We start from the raw sequence: 18,418 nt of genomic DNA, 5'->3' as shown, positions 1-18,418 counted from the left end.
TAACCATCAATGCAGTGTACTTACCGAACCAGCCACCCAACCAGGAGAACAGTCCACTCTCCTCCACTCCAGCCAATCCTTTCATCTCCACTGATAGTTTATCTAGACCACTTACAGCTTTCGAAATGCTCCCATCAGGGCTAGTATTGTTAGGGATAAAGGTACAGCATTGTTCCCCAAACATTTTACAGACCCCTCCCTGACTGGCAAGGAGCATGTCCAAAGCTAGCCTATTCTGCCTGGCAGTTCTAGAGGTAGCCTCCAATTGTTCAGCCATACCTGTGAGTGCAGTGTGGGTGTAATTAACAAACCGTTGCTGATTATAATAAATATAATTTATCCAGGAGGTCTGTTTAGCATCAACAATTGTTTGTTTTGTGATTGTGATTAACATGTCCTATTACTATAAGGCATATATTTTTGTTAAAAAGAGAACAAAACCATCCTTCACATCAGTCAGTCAATCAGTCCTTTAGTCAGTAGGTCCTTTAGTCCTTTAGTCAGTCCTTTAGTCAGTCAGTCAGTCCTTTAGTCAGTCAGTCAGCCAGTCCTTTAGTTAGTCAGTCAGCCAGTCCTTTAGTTAGTCAGTCAGCCAGTCCTTTAGTTAGTCAGTCAGTCAGTCCTTTAGTTAGTCAGTCAGTCAGTCCTTTAGTTAGTCAGTCAGTCAGTCCTTTAGTTAGTCAGTCAGTCAGTCCTTTAGTCAGTCAGTCCTTTAGTCAGTCAGTCAGTCCTTTAGTCAGTCCTTTAGTCAGTCAGTCAGTCCTTTAGTCAGTCAGTCAGTCCTTTAGTCAGTCAGTCAGTCCTTTAGTCAGTCAGTCAGTCCTGTAGTCAGTCAGTCAGTCCTTTAGTTGTTTAGTCAGTCACGTAGTCGGTCGGTTGTTTAGTCAGCCGCTTAGTCAATTAGTCAGTCGCTTGGTGTAGTCGCTTAGTCAGTTGCTTAGTTGTTTAGTCAGTCAGTTGTTTAGTCGCTTAGTCAGTTGGTTGTTTAGTCAGTCAGTCGCTTAGTCGTTTAATCTTTTAGTAAGTCGTTTAGATTAGTCAGTCATTTAATCGTTTAGTCAGTCAGTCGTTTAGACAGTCAGTCGGTTAGTTTACTGCATTTCTGATTCAGGAAATCCAGACAAATTATTCACTCTATGACAAATTATTGCTACAACCAATATTCTTAATACAAATGTCTAAGACAAATGTCAAAGAGAATAACAACACACATAACAACACACAGATCAAACCATTCCCCCCCAAATGAGTTTATACTCCCCTATCATCTTGATGAGCTCACCGCAGAGTTACAGGGTCAGGGAGCCAAACAACAGCAATACACTTCATATAAAACTAGAGGTTGGGAAAACTTCAATCCATTTGGAGTAAATGTCAACCATTACCAACATATATATTTGTATTTTACAGTCAGGCATGTGAAGAAAAGCAATTTGCATATTTACCAAATTGCCCCAGGGGACAGGTAATTCCCCCTTTGGACAAATTAATCACATCCGAAAAACAAAACCTCCTTTTAAATCAAAATAACAAATCAAATTTGAATTGTATCCCATTAATTGTATCCCATAAGGTAATAAAATAGATGAGAGCCAGGTGTCTCTCATTCAGGGGCAGCGCTCTCTCTCTCTCCTTTTCGTGTTCCGAATCACACACAAGACAGTTGATAAATTATAAACTGCTTCCTAATTATATGGGGGTTTACATAGCCCATTTAAATCTCACTGATTAACTCTAGTCTTTTTAGTGAGAGTAATCAGGCCTCACCAGAGAGTCTGAACAAAGGTCAGAGGTCATTCAGCCCCATTAAGTGAGTGTTTCTTTCCCTGTACCTCAGACATTATTTAAAGATATTTCAATAATTTCAAACATTTTGTGTATCAGGTTTACATTGGATTTTTCAGTACGTTTCTTATCAAGAGAATGTACATGTGTGCAACCAAAACTCTGACAATAGATACTTAAGAAAATGGAATTTGTGTGCCCTTCAAGGTGCATTCTTTCTAACCTGTGAAAAACCCACTAAAACCAAAAATAAAATGACCCCATACAATAAATCAGTATTAACACCACTAGAAAATATTCAATAACAAGTAAAAACAAACAAAATGGCCAGGCCTTACTTAATTTGGGAGTTCCCTTTAAACATCCGGATTTGTGTACCTTTATACTAACTCCCAAGGCACCTGCCTCAGAAAGCATTTCAAAGGGAGAGATACAGAATCATTGATAAACATGTAAAAAATTTACTTGGTAGAGGACATTCCATCAGTCCTGGAAGAAAGAAAATAAACATGTACTTAGTTTTCACTGTATTAAATTTTAATCAGTCCTACTGCATCTTGGTCAGAAAGTTTTGATAAAACCATGCGTATACAGAATTGTACTTCAGACACATCAGATGACACGGTTTCCCGTAAAGCTTAATAGGCACCTTCTGAAGTAAACAATCCCAGAGCCCCTCTCTTGTAATCTTAATCGGTTTGACCTGTGGCGTTGACATACAGTTCTGTAGAAACTGTCGCTGGGACATAAACTAGTCAAAATATGAAACCTGTTGTTCAACAAATTTGCTAGGACCTTCAAAAAATTGGTGCTGGTTTATCAACTCAATATTTGGTATTAAAAACATTTACTTGAATCTGCTTCAATTCTGGACACATTTCCACGCAATGGAAACAGATTGTTTTAGATGACATTACCTTCTTACTTAGATCACTGGTGCTACCCAAACTATAGAATTGATTATAATAATTGGGAATTGTCAACTACGTGTCTTATTCAATTATTTATACCTCTGTCCCAAATTTCTCCACTGTGTCCCTTACAGCCTGAGTTCAGTTAGTACTGGCTGCTATCTATTGTTCCACAGGAAACTTATCTCTAACCCAAACACCAGATGGCGGCCTCTAATTTAATATCAGTTCCAATGCTCAATCCCTCTGTTCATCATGTGACCTTGTATTGAAACATTTACTTATCAAATTACTAAGATATTGCATTATTAGAGTGCTATCTGAAAGCCATTTAATATTACAATTCACTTTGTTACTTTCACTAGTCTCTATATATATCTGTTTCCCTCAACTAGGACTCTCAAACAATGTTCTGCTTTACCCCATATTGCAAGGTTTAAAACAAAACAAACATGATAACTTTCTCCATATTGGAAGGCATTGTTTTAATTTGAGACTACCCTAACAATGTTACTCTATATATTTATTTCACATTTCTGTTGGATATTCACTTTCTGCTTCATACTTATTAAATCTCTTATTTTAAGATAAACATGTATTGCGCTGAATTTATAAAATACATTGGCCAATTCAGAAGGGAAGAGAGACACTTTGGATGGAGCTTCTTTTTTAATTGTAGCTCTCAAGGCCCGTCTCTTTCTGGGATCAACTTTCACAATAACTGCGCTGGCACTATCAGTCCCCTGCAGATGGTGTGCTCTGTCCGCAATAAGTCTGGCACCTGAGACAGCATAGCCAGGGAAAGTTTCCATTTTGCATACTCACAAATTGGTTTAGAACATCATCATTTGGGATATCAATGAAAACTCCATCGGGAGTACAATACATTTTAGCCTTAAGTTTAGTTAACAGAAAATCATGTTCAACATTCATTGGTTCTATTTCTAGTTTTATTGGTTAGGGGTAAGTCAAGTCCTCTACCTTCACCAAAAGTGGATATACACCAAACGGTGTCTGAGACTCTATTTCCCAGATCGTTTAGACAGTCACAATGCTTTAACTTCAACTTTATCTTTATCAAATGATCCATAAAGGGACCACTCTGAAAATTTCTCTGAATACTTTTTACACCACTTACATCAGTCTATGTGTGGGTGTGCAAGTTGTATATTATTATTATTGTTATTATTATTTTTCTCCATTGCTACTTTATCAAATCTCCAGTAACCCAGTATACTTTTCTTCACCAATTCCTCATTTAGACTAGTGTTCTATTCATACAGGAGTTTATATATTTACTAAGGTTATTCTATTTAACAGCATATTCGAGAATAGTACTTTCTTCTTTCATATCTCTCACATACACAGATTCCCTATATAACGTTACAGATCATAAATGCCTACAGACATCCACACCACTCATGTGCATCAAGACTCTAAATCTTTGTGCTATTATCAGTGGTTCTCACACCACGTAGACTATCGTTACACACGTGCTATTAGTAGTGGCTGCAGACAGATGTAGACACTTCTCTTATAAATGCCTACAGACAGATGTCAGCGGGGCATGGTACCGTTACTTGCCCGCGCTCTAGTCTTCTCTCTAAGACTAGCTCTAGCCTTCTTCTGTCATATGTATCACAGCCAAGGTTCCTCTATAGTCTCTACAATTGCCATATTCTCTACAGTATCTATAGTCCCTGATTATCCATAGTCCCTATAGCATCCATAGTACCCATGGTCACTGTAGCATCATTGTCCCTACAGCATCTATAGTCCCTCAGTATCAATAGTTTATACAGTCGTGGCCAAAAGTTTGGAGAATGACACAAATATTAATTTCCACAGTTTGCTGCTTCAGTGTCTTTAGATATTTTTGTCAGATATTACTATGGAATACTGAAGAATAATTACAAGCGTTTCATAAGTGTCAAAGGCTTTTATTGACAATTACATAAAGTTGATGCAAAGAGTCAATATTTGCAGTGTTGACCCTTCTTTTTCAAGACCTCTGCAATCCGCCCTGGCATGCTGTCAATTAACTTCTGGGCCACATCCTGACTGATGGCAGCCCATTCTTGCATAATCAATGCTTGGAGTTTTTTTTTTTTTGGCCACCGCCTCTTGAGGATTGACCACAAGTTCTTAATGGGATTAAGGTCTGGGGAGTTTCCTGGCCATGGACCCAAAATATTGATGTTTTGTTCCCCAAGCCACTTAGTTATCACTTTTGCCTTATGGCAAGGTGCTCCATCATGCTGGAAAAGGCATTGTTCGTCACCAAACTGTTCCTGGATGGTTGGGAGAAGTTGCTCTCGGAGGATGTGTTGGTACCATTCTTTAATCATGGCTGTGTTCTTAGGCAAAATTGTGAGTGAGCCCACTCCCTTGGCTGAGAAGCAACCCCACACATGAATGGTCTCAGGATGCTTTATTGTTGGCATGACACAGGACTGATGGTAGCGCTCACCTTGTCTTCTGCGGAAAGCTTTTTTCCGGATGCCCCAAACAATCGGAAAGAGGATTCATCAGAGAAAATGACTTTACCCCAGTCCTCAGCAATCCAATCCCTGTACCTTTTGCAGAATATCAGTCTGTCCCTGATGTTTTTCCTGGAGATAAGTGGCTTCTTTGCTGCCCTTCTTGACACCAGGCCATCCTCCAAAAGTCTTTGCCTCACTGTGCGTGCAGATGCACTCACACCTGCCTGCTGCCATTCCTGAGCAAGCTCTGTACTGGTGGTGCCCCGATCCCGCAGCTGAATCAACTTTAGGAGACGGTCCTGGCGCTTGCTGGACTCTCTTGGGCGCCCTGAATCCTTCTTCACAACAATTGAACCGCTCTCCTTGAAGTTCTTGATGATCCGATAAATGGTTGATTTATGTGCAGTCTTACTGGCAGCAATACCCTTGCCTGTGAAACCCTTTTTGTGCAAAGCAATGATGACAGCACGTGTTTCCTTGCAGGTAGCCATAGTTGACAGAGGAAGAACAATGATTCCAAGCACCACCCTCCTTTTGAAGCTTCCAGTCTGTTATTCGAACTCGATCAGCATGACAGAGGGATCTCCAGCCTTGTCCTCATCAACACTCACACCTGTGTTAACGAGAGAATCACTGACATGTCAGCTGGTCCTTTTGTGTCAGGGCTGAAATGCAGTGGAAATGTTTTTTTGGGGATGCAGTTCATTTGCATGGCAAAGAGGGACTGCAATTAATTGCAATTCATCTGATCACTCTTCATACCATTCTGGAGTATATGCAAATTGCCATCATTCAAACTGAGACAGCAGACTTTGAAAATGTATATTTCTGTCATTCTAAAAACTTTTGCCCACGACTGTATAGTCATAATTCCTATGGTCCCTATAGACTCTATAGTATTTCCGCATACATATAGAATAACACACACACTTTCAAGTAGTACTTATTATCCAAATTTAAATCACTTAACTAATATTTCTTAATATCCAAATTTCAATATTTTATTATCCAAATTTCAATCAGCTTTATAGCACATTTCAGTCCTGTTATTATCCCAATTTCAATCAGCTTAATACTTTCCACATTCACACAACTTTCACATCCACATTCTCTTCACTCACACAACTCACATCCACATTCACTTCACACTTTTTTTGACTTAGGACTAGTGGTATCCTCCTCCACTTTTATGTTTATTTTTTATACAAATTCATTTAAATTGACTTACTGAAATCAGAAGACATGTCCCTCAATTGTTTGCGGATGATGTGTCTCCTGGGAAACTCACAGTTATTGTCTGGTCTGGGCGGGTCTCGTTCTCTTTTGGTCAGACAGGAATTTCCCTCACGCTTCATAAAATGTGCCACCTGTTTTCCTAGCTGACCCCCACTAGAAAGCTCCACAGGCAGAATCAATCATTCGGTTCATGACAGCAAATTGTCGTGGAAATTCTACACAGGGACACTTGAAGTCAATCTTAAATGAATCATTGTTTATTATCAGCATGCTGGAGAGGTTCCAACCAACTCAATGCACCAAGTACACATGTTGATCAGGAGCTCTACCGGAGCAGTCCTGTTAGTTCTCTTATATACTGCAGACAAGTTATATTTGCATGATTTAGCTTAGTCATCATTCATAATTAATTCACCATTCAAGTTTGCTTCATTCATGTGACCGACCAATAGTGGTTCATCCATGTGACAGACCAATACCTCACGAGGCTTCTTCTCTCTAAGCTGAGACCTTGAAACTGAGATATTTTTCGTTCTCAAACGTTCTCAGTCTGGTCGTACTGCCAAATTGCAGATACTGATAGTGAGGATTCGTTCAATCAGTCACATGCATGAACACAGAAATTGGTTATTAGAAAAGAATAAACATAGAACACAGAAATTGTTTATTAGAAAAGCACAAACATAGAACACAGAAATTGTTTATTAGAAAAGCACAAACATAGAACACAGAAATTTGTTATTTGAAAAGCACAAACATAGAACACAGAAATTGGTTATTAGAAAAGCACAAACATAGAACACAGAAATTGGTTATTAGAAAAGCACAAACATACAATTGTCCATCATAAGAGCAAGGGTGCGTGTGTGTGCGTGTGTGTGTGTGTGTGTGTGTGTGTGTGTGTGTGTGTGTGTGTGTGTGTGTGTGTGTGTGTGTGTGCGTGTGCATCTATGTAAATGATGGACTGTATTTGTGTCTGTCTTGTGTCCACCTAGTCAATGAGCACATTTACAATTCCGACAGACTGTTACGCATACAGACTCATTCCCAAAATCATGACTTTGTTACTTACAATCTGTATGCGTCTCAAATGATGCCCATTTCCTCGTGTAGTGCACTACTTTTGAATATAGCCCTAGAATCAAGTTAGTAGTATAATGACAAACATAGGATTCTGGTCAAAAGTAGTGCAATATAATGGGAAATAGGGTGTAATTTGAGGTTTGTCTAAACCCCTTCACCTCTCTCTCTCTTTATTGTTATCTCACTCTCTCACTTTCTCTCTCTCAATTCAATATACATTTTAGACATGGAAAGTTAAAGCACTTACGGTGTATTCGGAAAGTATTCAGACCCCTTTTTCCACATTTTGTTACGTTACAGCCTTATTCTAAAATGGATTAGGTGGACACCAATCAAGTTGTAGAAACATCTCAAGGATGATAAATGGAAACAGGATGCCCCTGAGCTCAATTTCGAGTCTCATAGCAGAGGGTCTGAATACTTATGTAAATACGGTATTTAGGTTTTTTGATAAATTAGCAAACATTTCTAAGAACCTGTTTTCACTCTGTCGTTATGGGGTATTGTGTGTAGATTGATGAGGGGGGAAGAACCGATTTAATCCATTTCAAAATAAGGCTGTAATGCAACAAAAAGAAAAGTCAAGAGGTCTGAATACTTTCCGAATGCACTTTACATTGTCAAAGTAAACACAAGCAATAATAATGCTCTTTCTCCCTAGTTGGTGTCAGCAGATGGTTCTCACGGGGGTTCAGATGGGGGTTCTACGTGTGCAGACAGCCAGGCAGAGCTGCCACTTCCTTTGGAGAGGATCGGTGGCATCGGAGACTCAAGACCCCCCTCTTTCCAGTCAGTATCTGAAAAGTGGTGTGTGTGTGTCCTTTGTGTGTGTGTGCGTGCGTGACTAGTTGATCCATCTGGCATAGAGATGGGTAGATACAAGTGACAGTCCAAACTCTATGCCTTTGACTGTCAGGGGTCGTTAAACTCCAGTCTAACAGGGCTACAGGGTTTGCAGCCTTCTGCTCTATCCCAGCAACTACCCACCTGATTCTGGGCTGAAACAAAATCCTGTGCTCTATGTATTTTCAGTACCAGAGGTAGAGACCTCTGTCCTCTTGCCAGCCCCCCCACACACACTCACAGTTTTGTATTGCTATCCATCCAAAATCCTATTTTCCCTAACCCTAACCCTTAACCTAAGCCTTACCTTAACCCTAAACCTAACCTTAACCCTAATACTAAACTAAACTGTAACCCTAAACCTAACCCCTAAGCCTAAAGTAGCATTTGTCCTCTTGGGGATCGGCAAAATTTCCCCAAAAGAATAGTTAAACAAAAACAGTCACGTGCACACTAATCGCTAGCGACCAGGCTCCATTTACTTTAAACCTAATCAACCTTCCCAGCCATCTAATCAGACATGCCAATAAATGTCTCTCAGTGCTTCTATTAATCATTGTGGTGTGGAAGTGGCGTTGGCTTAGCTATGGTGAGGTGTAGCGCTAAATACTTACTGTGTGTGTGTCTGTGGCTCTGTGTGTGATTTCCTTGTATGCATTTTTTATTTTATCCAAATCAAATCTAGTTTCTGTCTTTCGTCTGTCTGTCTGTGTCTCTCTCTGCCTACCCCCTGAGAACTAGATAGCAATATTAAATCAGCCAACTGGGCAGGTCTTTATCTGACAACCACAACACAGAGAGCCTTTTCCCTCTGCTGGTCAGCACTGGTTACTGCAACTTGGCTCACTTCAGCGCTCACATGCACATCCTATTATACACACACACACACACACACACACACACACACACACGTATACATGCATGTACACACACACACACACACACACACACACACACACACACACACACACACACACACACGTATACATGCATGTACACACACACACACACACACACACACACACACACACACACACACACACACACACACACAGAGACAGGCGCTCACGTTCTCTTTGTAGCTAGCTCCCGGCATGCTCTGGTGAGGCTGACATTAAAACACACTGACATTCTGATACCAGCACTTGACACTTAAACGGCAGGGGTCTGGAACTTGCCGGTGTATCATCTGTCAAACAGTTGTGTGTAGAAGAAGGGAAAAGAGACAAATCTTTTAAATATAATCCCTTTGAATAAAATGTTTTTCTCTTTCATCTCGTCCTTCTTTTCTACTCCTCCTTTGACTTTTTTTCCCACCTGCCCATCAGTGCGAACGCTGCTGGCAGTCAGGACAACCTGGACAACGAGACAGAGATGGAGTCGGTCGTGTTGCTACAGAGAGAGAGGGAGTGGGAGACCGACCGTGGCAGGGAGAGAGAGAGGCCGCGATGGAAAGAGAAAGACACTCATGACCATGGTAAGACTTGGTGTCTGTCCATCTGCCTTCATTCCTCAGCCTATCCCACTTATACTCCATGGGCCAGCTGAAAAATGTGTCCAGTTTGGGGTGGCAAAGGTTTGAGGGTATTAAATTGTTCCCCACAAGCCCCTGATCAAATTGATATATGATAACCCCTTTCTATGTGTTTAACACCTTTTATATATCTTGTTGTATGGGAGTTGATGCAATAGAATGTTCACTGGCTGATAAAATAATGTAGAGACAAGTTGGAATGTTCACATGGGTGGATCTCATCTTAAAAAAATCTTTTTTTTTGCTATCACATTTAATGATTTAACTAGACTGACTCATCATTGAAAAAACAATGTTACAAATAGCAGAACTGTTTTAGGGAAATTGGTCATACTGGGATATAATAGAGGAGGCCAAGTCCCACCCAATTAGAATTCCAGACCTTCTTTCTGGGATAAAGCAAAAAAAAACTGCTTATTCTTTTATGGGATCTATTGGGGGGAAAACATTAAGACTTTTATCAAGTCAATAATTATCTGGCCACAACTTGTAATTTTCATGAGTTATATACTATTTGGAATAACGATGTTAGTTTTTTTTAAATCTGGATCTATGCCCTTTATATTCCCTCGTTGGTCTATTTTTTTAAGGATATATTCAACCTGCAAGGGCTTCATTCCTTTCAAGATCTGAAAATCATATTTTCTCCCTGGATTTGGTGTCCGAATGGTGTCCTCACTGTTTAATAGTTTAGTGACTCATAATATAAAAAATCTACCTTTTATGGAGGTCAGGGCGAATGACCTAATAAGTGTAGGGTTTGAATGAGATTTGACCACAAAACACCCCCATTAGCTACTGCACATGCAGCACCTACTCTTCCTGGAGTCCACATAAAATGTAATGTTAATGTGACCACTCTGTAATGTTAATGTGACCACTCTGTAATGTTAATGTAACCACTCTATAATGTTAATGTAACCCCTCTGTAATGTTAATTTGACCACTCTGTAATGTTAATGTGACCACTATGTAATGTTAATGTCACCACTCTAATATTAATGTGACCACACTGTAATGTTAATGTCACCGCTTTGTAATGTTAATGTGACCGCTCTGTAATGTTAATGTGACCGCTCTGTAATGTTAATGTGACCACTCTGTAATGTTAATGTGACCACACTGTAATGTTAATGTCACCGCTTTGTAATGTTAATGTGACCACTCTGTAGTGTTAATGTGACCACTCTGTAGTGTTAATGTGACCACTCTGTAATGTTAATGTGACCACTCTGTAATGTTAATGTAACCACTCTGTAATGTTAATGTGACCACTCTGCAATGTTAATGTGACTGCTCTGTAATGTTAATGTCACCGCTCTGTAATGTTAATGTGACTGCTCTGTAATGTTCACGTGACTGCTCTGTTAATGTGACCACTCTGTAATGTTAATGTGACTGCTCTGTAATGTTAATGTCACCACTCTGTAATGTTAATGTGACTGCTCTGTAATGTTCACGTGACTGCTCTGTTAATGTGACCGCTCTGTAATGTTAATGTGACTGCTCTGTTAATGTGACCACTCTGTAATGTTAATGTGACTGCTCTGTAATGTTCATGTGACTGCTCTGTAATGTTAATGTCACCACTCTGTAATGTTAATGTGACCGCTCTGTAATGTTAATGTGACTGCTCTGTAATGTTAATGTCACCACTCTGTAATGTTAATGTGACTGCTCTGTAATGTTCACGTGACTGCTCTGTTAATGTGACCGCTCTGTAATGTTAATGTGACTGCTCTGTAATGTTAATGTGACTGCTCTGTAATGTTAATGTCACCGCTCTGTACTGTTAATGTTACTGCTCTGTAATGTTAATGTGACCACTCTGTAATGTTAATGTGACTGCTCTGTAATGTTAATGTGACTACTTTGTTATGTTAATGTAACCACTCTGTAATGTTAATGTGACCACTCTGTAATGTTAATGTGACCACTCTGTAATGTTAATGTGACCACTCTGTAATGTTAATGTGACCACTCTGTAATGTTAATGTGACCACTCTGTAATGTTAATGTGACCACTCTGCAATGTTAATGTGACCACGCTGTAATGTTAATGTAACCACTCTGTAATGTTAATGTGACCACTCTGTAATGTTAATGTGACCACGCTGTAATGTTAATGTGACTACTCTGCAATGTTAATGTGACCACGCTGTAATGTTAATGTAACCACTCTGTAATGTTAATGTGACCACGCTGTAATGTTAATGTGACCACGCTGTAATGCTAATGTGACCACTCTGTAATGTTAATGTGACCACTCTGTAATGTTAATGTGACCACTCTGTAGTGTTAATGTGACTACTTTGTTATGTTAATGTAACCACTCTGTAATGTTAATGTGACTACTTTGTTATGTTAATGTAACCACTCTGTAATGTTAATGTGACTCATTTGTAGTGTTAATGTGACTGCTCGGTAATGTTAATGTAACCACTCTAATGTTAAAGTGACTACTCTGTGAAGTTGTCACAACTCTGTAATGTTAATGTCACCACTCTGTAATGTTAATGTGACTGCTCTGTAGTGTTAATGTGACTGCTCTGTAACGTTAATGTAACCACTCTAATGTTAATGTGACAAATGTGTAATGTTAATGTGTCTGCTCTGTAATGTTAATGTGACTACTCTGTAATGTTAATGTAACCACTCTGTAATGTTAATGTCACCACTCTAATGTTAATGTGACTGCTCTGTAATGGTAATGTAACCACTATGTAATGTTAATGTAATTACTCTGTAATGTTAATTATTTACTCTGTAATGTTAATGTGACCACTCTGTAATGTTTTTATTTGTTTTAATAATTTTTTAGGGGGTGGATCAGCTTTAATCTTGCAGATAGATTGTAGCTTCCATCAATGTAATTGTCTGCATCACTTCTAATCCCCCATATATTTTTTTGCAAATGCTTGTATGTACAGATGAAGTCGGAAGTTTACATACACTTAGGTTGGAGTCATTAAAACTCGTTTTTCAACCACTCCACACATTTCTTGTTAACAAACTATAGTTTTGGCAAGTCGGTTAGGACTTCTACTTTGTTCATGACACAAGTAATTTTTCCAACAATTGTTTACAGACAGATTATTTCACTTATAATTCACTGTATGGCAATTCCAGTGGGTCAGAAGTTTACATACACTAAGTTGACTGTGCCTTTACACAGCTTGAGAAATTCCAGAAAATTATGTCATGGCTTTAGAAGGTTCTGATAGGCTAATTGACATCATTTGAGTCAATTGGAGGTGTACCTGTGGATGTATTTCAAGGCCTACCTTCAAACTCAGTGCCTCTTTGCTTGACATCATGGGAAAATCAAAAGAAATCAGCCAAGACCTCAGAAAGAAAATTGTAGACCTCCACCAGTCCGGTTCATCCTTGGGAGCAATTTCCAAACGCCTGAAGGTACCACGTTCATCTGTACAAACAATAGTACACAAGTATAAACACCATGGGACCACGCAGCCGTCATACCGCTCAGGAAGGAGACACGTTCTGTCTCCTAGAGATGAACGTACTTTGGTGCGAAAAGTGCAAATCAATCCCAGAACAACAGCAAAGGACCTTGTGAAGATGCTTGAGGAAACAGGTACAAAGTATCTATATCCACAGTAAAACGAGTCCTATATCGTCATAACCTGAAAGGCTGCTCAGCAAGGAAGAAGACACTGCTCCAAAACCACCATAAAAAAGCCAGACTACGGTTTGCAACTGGACATGGGGACAAATATCGTACTTTTTGGAGAAATGTCCTCTGGTCTGATGAAACAAAAATAGAACTGTTTGGCCGTAATGACCATCGTTATGTTTGGAGGAAAAAGGGGGAGGTTTGCAAGCCGAAGAACACCATCCCAACCGTGAAGCATGGGGGTGGCAGCATCATGTTGTGGGGGTGCTTTGATGCATTAGGGACTGCTGCACTTCACAAAATAGATGGCATCATGAGGAGGAAAATTGTGGATATATTGAAGCAACATCTCAAGACATCAGTCAGGAAGTTAAAGCTTGGTTGCAAATGGGTCTTCTAAATGGACAATGACCCCAAGCATACTTCCAAAGTTGTGGCAAAATGGCTTAAGGACAACAAAGTCAAGGTATTGGAGTGGCCATCACAAAGCCCTGACCTCAATTCTATAGAAAATGTGTGTGCAGAACTAAAAAAACGTGTGCGAGCAAGGAGGCCTACAAACCTGACTCAGTTACACCAGCTCTGTCAGGAGGAATGGGCTAAAATTCAGTGGCAGCACGGCTGGCCCTTCAATGTACAAAGACAGCTAACATTAATAATATGCATGGCAATCTCTCCTGGCTCAGAGTGGAGGAGAGATTGACTTCATCACTGCTTGTATTTGTGAGACGTGTTGACATGTTGAATGCACTGAGCTGTCTGTTTGAACTACTGGCACACAGCTCAGACACCCATGCATACCCCACAAGACATGCCACCAGAGGTCTCTTCAGTCAGAACAGACTATGGGAGGCGCACAGTACTACATAGAGCCATGACTACATTGAACTTTATTCCACATCAAGTAACTCATGCAAGCTGTAAAATTAGATTTAAAAAACAGATACATCTTATGAAACCCGCCGGGACTGAAGCAACACGAACAAACACACGATAACATACGCACTATACACACACGTACACATGGATTTTGTATTGTAGATATGTGGTAGGGGAAGTGGAAGGGGCCTGAGGGCACACACTTAATGTGTTGTGAAATATGTTGTGAATGAATTGTAATGTTTTAAAATTGTATAACTGCCTTAATTTTTCTGGACCCCAGGAAGAGTAGCTGCTGCCTTGGCAGCAGCTAATGGGGATACATCGTAAATACAAATATTATTGAGATTTCTGGCAATGTCAGACCAATCCAATAGAGCCTGTTGATGGTCATATTGGAAAATGTGTACCCTATGGAATAACCAGCAATAGCTAGGCATCATTGTTTAGACATTTCCCAGCTTTATGTAAAGTTTGGTGCACTCATTATGAAGGCATTTTGCGAAAATGGGTTGGTTACCTGTACTTCTTTGCTCAATGTTATCCATTCCTATGGGATTTCATATAGAATGCAATGTAAGGGGCGGGTTTGACATCACATTTCTTGATGTTAACAATTTATAGAATCATATAATTTTTATCAATAGACATCAGTGAATGTGAGTTTTAATGTAATATGAAACGACTTCAAAATTCAGACAGTTTTTTAAACTTATTTTTACCACTATTCTGGTAATATTTTTCTAAATAAATATAACTGACATACTTGGGCCATCATTTAGTTATCATTGTCACACACATTTTAAGCATTTGTCGGTCTTATTACACCAATTATTTATTTAGTTATGGTCATGCAAAATCAGTGCAGTTTATCCCCATTTGATAAGTGAATGGCGGCCATCCTGAAAATAGGCTGCTGGGACTGATTATAGGCAAAATCTACGATCACTGTATGGCAAAAAAAACTTTCCCAGTGGGTTCCTTGTTCTGTGTGAAATTTGGTGTAGTTATCATGTAGGGTACCATGTGATAATAGAGTCCATCCCAATACTGCCCATTCTGTCTCGATGTACCCCAAAATGCATACATTTTATCATAACCGCCATCGATAAAAGACAGTACTGTGCAGCCGTCTTCATCGACCTGGCCAAGGTTTTCGACTCTGTCAATCACCATATTCTTATCGGCAGACTCAGTAGCCTCGGTTTTTCTGATGACTGCCTTGCCTGGTTCACCAACTACTTTTTTTTTTTTTTTTTTTTTTTTTTTTGGGGTGGATCAGCTTAATATTGCGGAAAGAATGTTGCTTCCAATGTAATTGTCTGCATCATTTCCAATCCCCCATATTTTTTTGGGTAAATATATATATCCATACACGCATGCATACATATATACATATATACATACACATACCTATATAGACATACATACTTTTTTAAAGAATATACCTTTATTATTATTCCCCGCAACCCTACCACCGCTCCCCCAATTGGAGTAAACTAATAAACACTTCTGCTTTTACCTTCAATTTATACATCTTATACCTATTTTACAGACACAGACTACTTTATAATAGTTCTCTCTTGTTTGTTCTTAGTCCTTCCTCTATTTCTGTTGTCCATCCAATTTTATTTCCACTTGTAACTGTGCTATTTCACAAAAGCTCCGCACCTATACACATTTCACAGATCCCGTATGCCCTACATTGTTTATCTTGTTATTAGTCCCACCCTTCAGTTCCACTCAACCCTTCCCATCTATCTTCCAACATCATCCATTTCGGATTTTTATTTGCCATATATTTTTCAACTGTGCTGTGATGCTTCACAAAAGATTTGAACCTTCCTATTCTCATAGCTTCTACAGATTGTAAATTAAAAATAAACATTTTTGCTAAAATAATTATTATATTATTGATTGATTGACTATGGCTTTTCAAATCCCCCAGTATTGCTATCTGTAGCGTTAGTTCTAGGCAAATGTTGCAATTCTTCAGCCATTCCTGGACCTGTGACCAAAAACGAGCTACATATGGACAATACCAAAATAAATGGTCTAATGACTCTGCCTCCTCACAGCAGAATCTACAGAGCTGGGAAGATTGTATACCCCATATATATAACATTCTATTAGTTGCAAGAATTTTGTACAATAATTTAAATTGAAAAATTCGAAGTTTTGAATCCAGCGTTGTTTTGCGTATCAATTCATAAACCATGTGCCATGGAATGGGTACATCGAACATCTCTTCCCAACTATTTTGCAATTTATATGGCACAGCTGTCAGTTTTTTGGTCCTTAAATGAAATTGGTATATGTTTTTATTTATCACACTTTTCTTTAACCATTTATGTTCTTTAATACAGGGCCGACATACAAGTTCCTTACTTTTTTCCCCTTCTACTTGCCTCTTCCATTTTTGTGGTAATGCTGCAATTAATTGGTTGTAATTTTGGGTAGAGCAGACATTTCCATATGTCTGTGTGAGCTGCATGTGTGACATAACTCCACCAGTCCTATTTATGATATCATTCACAAAAATTATACCTTTTTTAAACATTTCTTCGATAAATACCGTTTTTTTATCAATTACTATATTTGAATTTAACCACAATATTTGTTGTACTATTTGTTCCGTCCTTTCAGGTGGATTAAACTGAAATTGCAACCAACTTTCTAAGGCTTGTTTAAAAAATAAGGATATTTTGGAGATTATTTCCTTTTCAAACAACCGAAAGTGAGCAGGTGTAATCTGAATAAAGGGAAAAAGGCCCTTCTTGAACATAGGATGAGACATTCGTACCAATTTACTAGAGAACCAGTTTGGATTTAAGTATAACTTTTGTATGACTGATGCCTTTAGTGAGAGGTCTAATGCTTTAATATTTAATAATTTCTGCCCTCCGAATTCATATTCGTTATATAAATAGGCCCTTTTAATTTTATCTGGCTTGCCGTTCCAAATAAAATGGAATATTTTTTGTTCATATAATTTAAAAAGCAGGTCACTAGGTGTAGGCAAAACCATAAGCAAATAGGTAAACTGTGATATGACTAAAGAGTTAATCAGGGTGATTTTTCCACAAATAGACAAGTATTTTCCTTTCCATGGTAGCAAGATCTTATCTATTTTTGCTAACTTTCTATAAAAATTTATTGGAGTGAGATCATTTCTTTCTTTTGGGATTTTTATACCGAGTATGTCCACATCTCCGTCAGACCATTTAATTGGTAAACTACATGGCAATATAAAATGTGTATTTTTTAGTGATCCAATACGTAATATGGTACATTTATCATAATTTGGTTTTAATCCAGAGAGGATAGCAAAGGTATCTAGATCCTCTATGAGGCCGTGGAGAGACTCTAGTTGTGGTTTTAAAAGAAAACATGAATCATCAGCGTACAATGACACCTTAGTTTTTAAGCCACGGATTTCTAATCCATTAATATTAATGTTTGATCTAATTTTAACAGCTAACATTTCGATGGCAATAATAAATAGATATGCCGATAGTGGACAACCTTGTTTTACTCCTCTAGATAGTTTAAAACTTTCTGAGATGTAGCCATTATTTACTATTTTACACCTAGGGTTACTATACATAATTTTAACCCATTTTATAAGAGATTCCCCAAAATTGAAATATTCTAGGCATTTATATATAAACTCCAGTCGTACTTTATCAAAAGCCTTTTCAAAATCAGCTATGAAAACCAGACCTGGTGTCCCCGATATTTCATAGTGTTCTATTGTTTCCAGTACTTGCCTTATATTATCTCCAATGTATCGTCCATGTAAAAAACCTGTCTGATTAGGATGAATAATATCTGACAAAACTTTTTTTATTCTATGCGCCAAGCATTTTGCTAGGATTTTTGCATCACAACACTGAAGTGTAAGAGGTCTCCAATTTTTTAATTGGACTGGATCTTTATATATACCACTTGGGTCCTGTTTCAGTAATAACGATATCAGACCTTCTTGTTGCGTGTCTGATAATCTACCATTTATATAGGAGTGGTT

At 38.6% G+C, this 18,418-nt stretch overlaps 1 protein-coding gene across 1 annotated transcript in view; it reads left to right on the top strand.

Annotated features, from left to right (window-relative positions):
- The window catches only part of LOC120018701 (segment polarity protein dishevelled homolog DVL-3-like), a 72,869-nt gene that overhangs the window by 44,411 nt on the left and 10,040 nt on the right, over positions 1-18,418 (top strand). The window contains exons 5-6 of the mRNA XM_038961903.1: positions 8,160-8,287; positions 9,670-9,818. Of these exons, the coding sequence (XP_038817831.1) occupies positions 8,160-8,287; positions 9,670-9,818 (277 nt within the window). The remainder of the gene's footprint in view (positions 1-8,159; positions 8,288-9,669; positions 9,819-18,418) is intronic.

The sequence above is a fragment of the Salvelinus namaycush genome, chromosome 23, assembly GCF_016432855.1.
Source record: "Salvelinus namaycush isolate Seneca chromosome 23, SaNama_1.0, whole genome shotgun sequence".
Classification (NCBI taxonomy): Eukaryota; Metazoa; Chordata; class Actinopteri; order Salmoniformes; family Salmonidae; genus Salvelinus; species Salvelinus namaycush.
The sequence above is the reverse complement of the archived record's forward strand: the minus strand, read 5'-3'. Positions and strand labels throughout refer to the sequence as shown.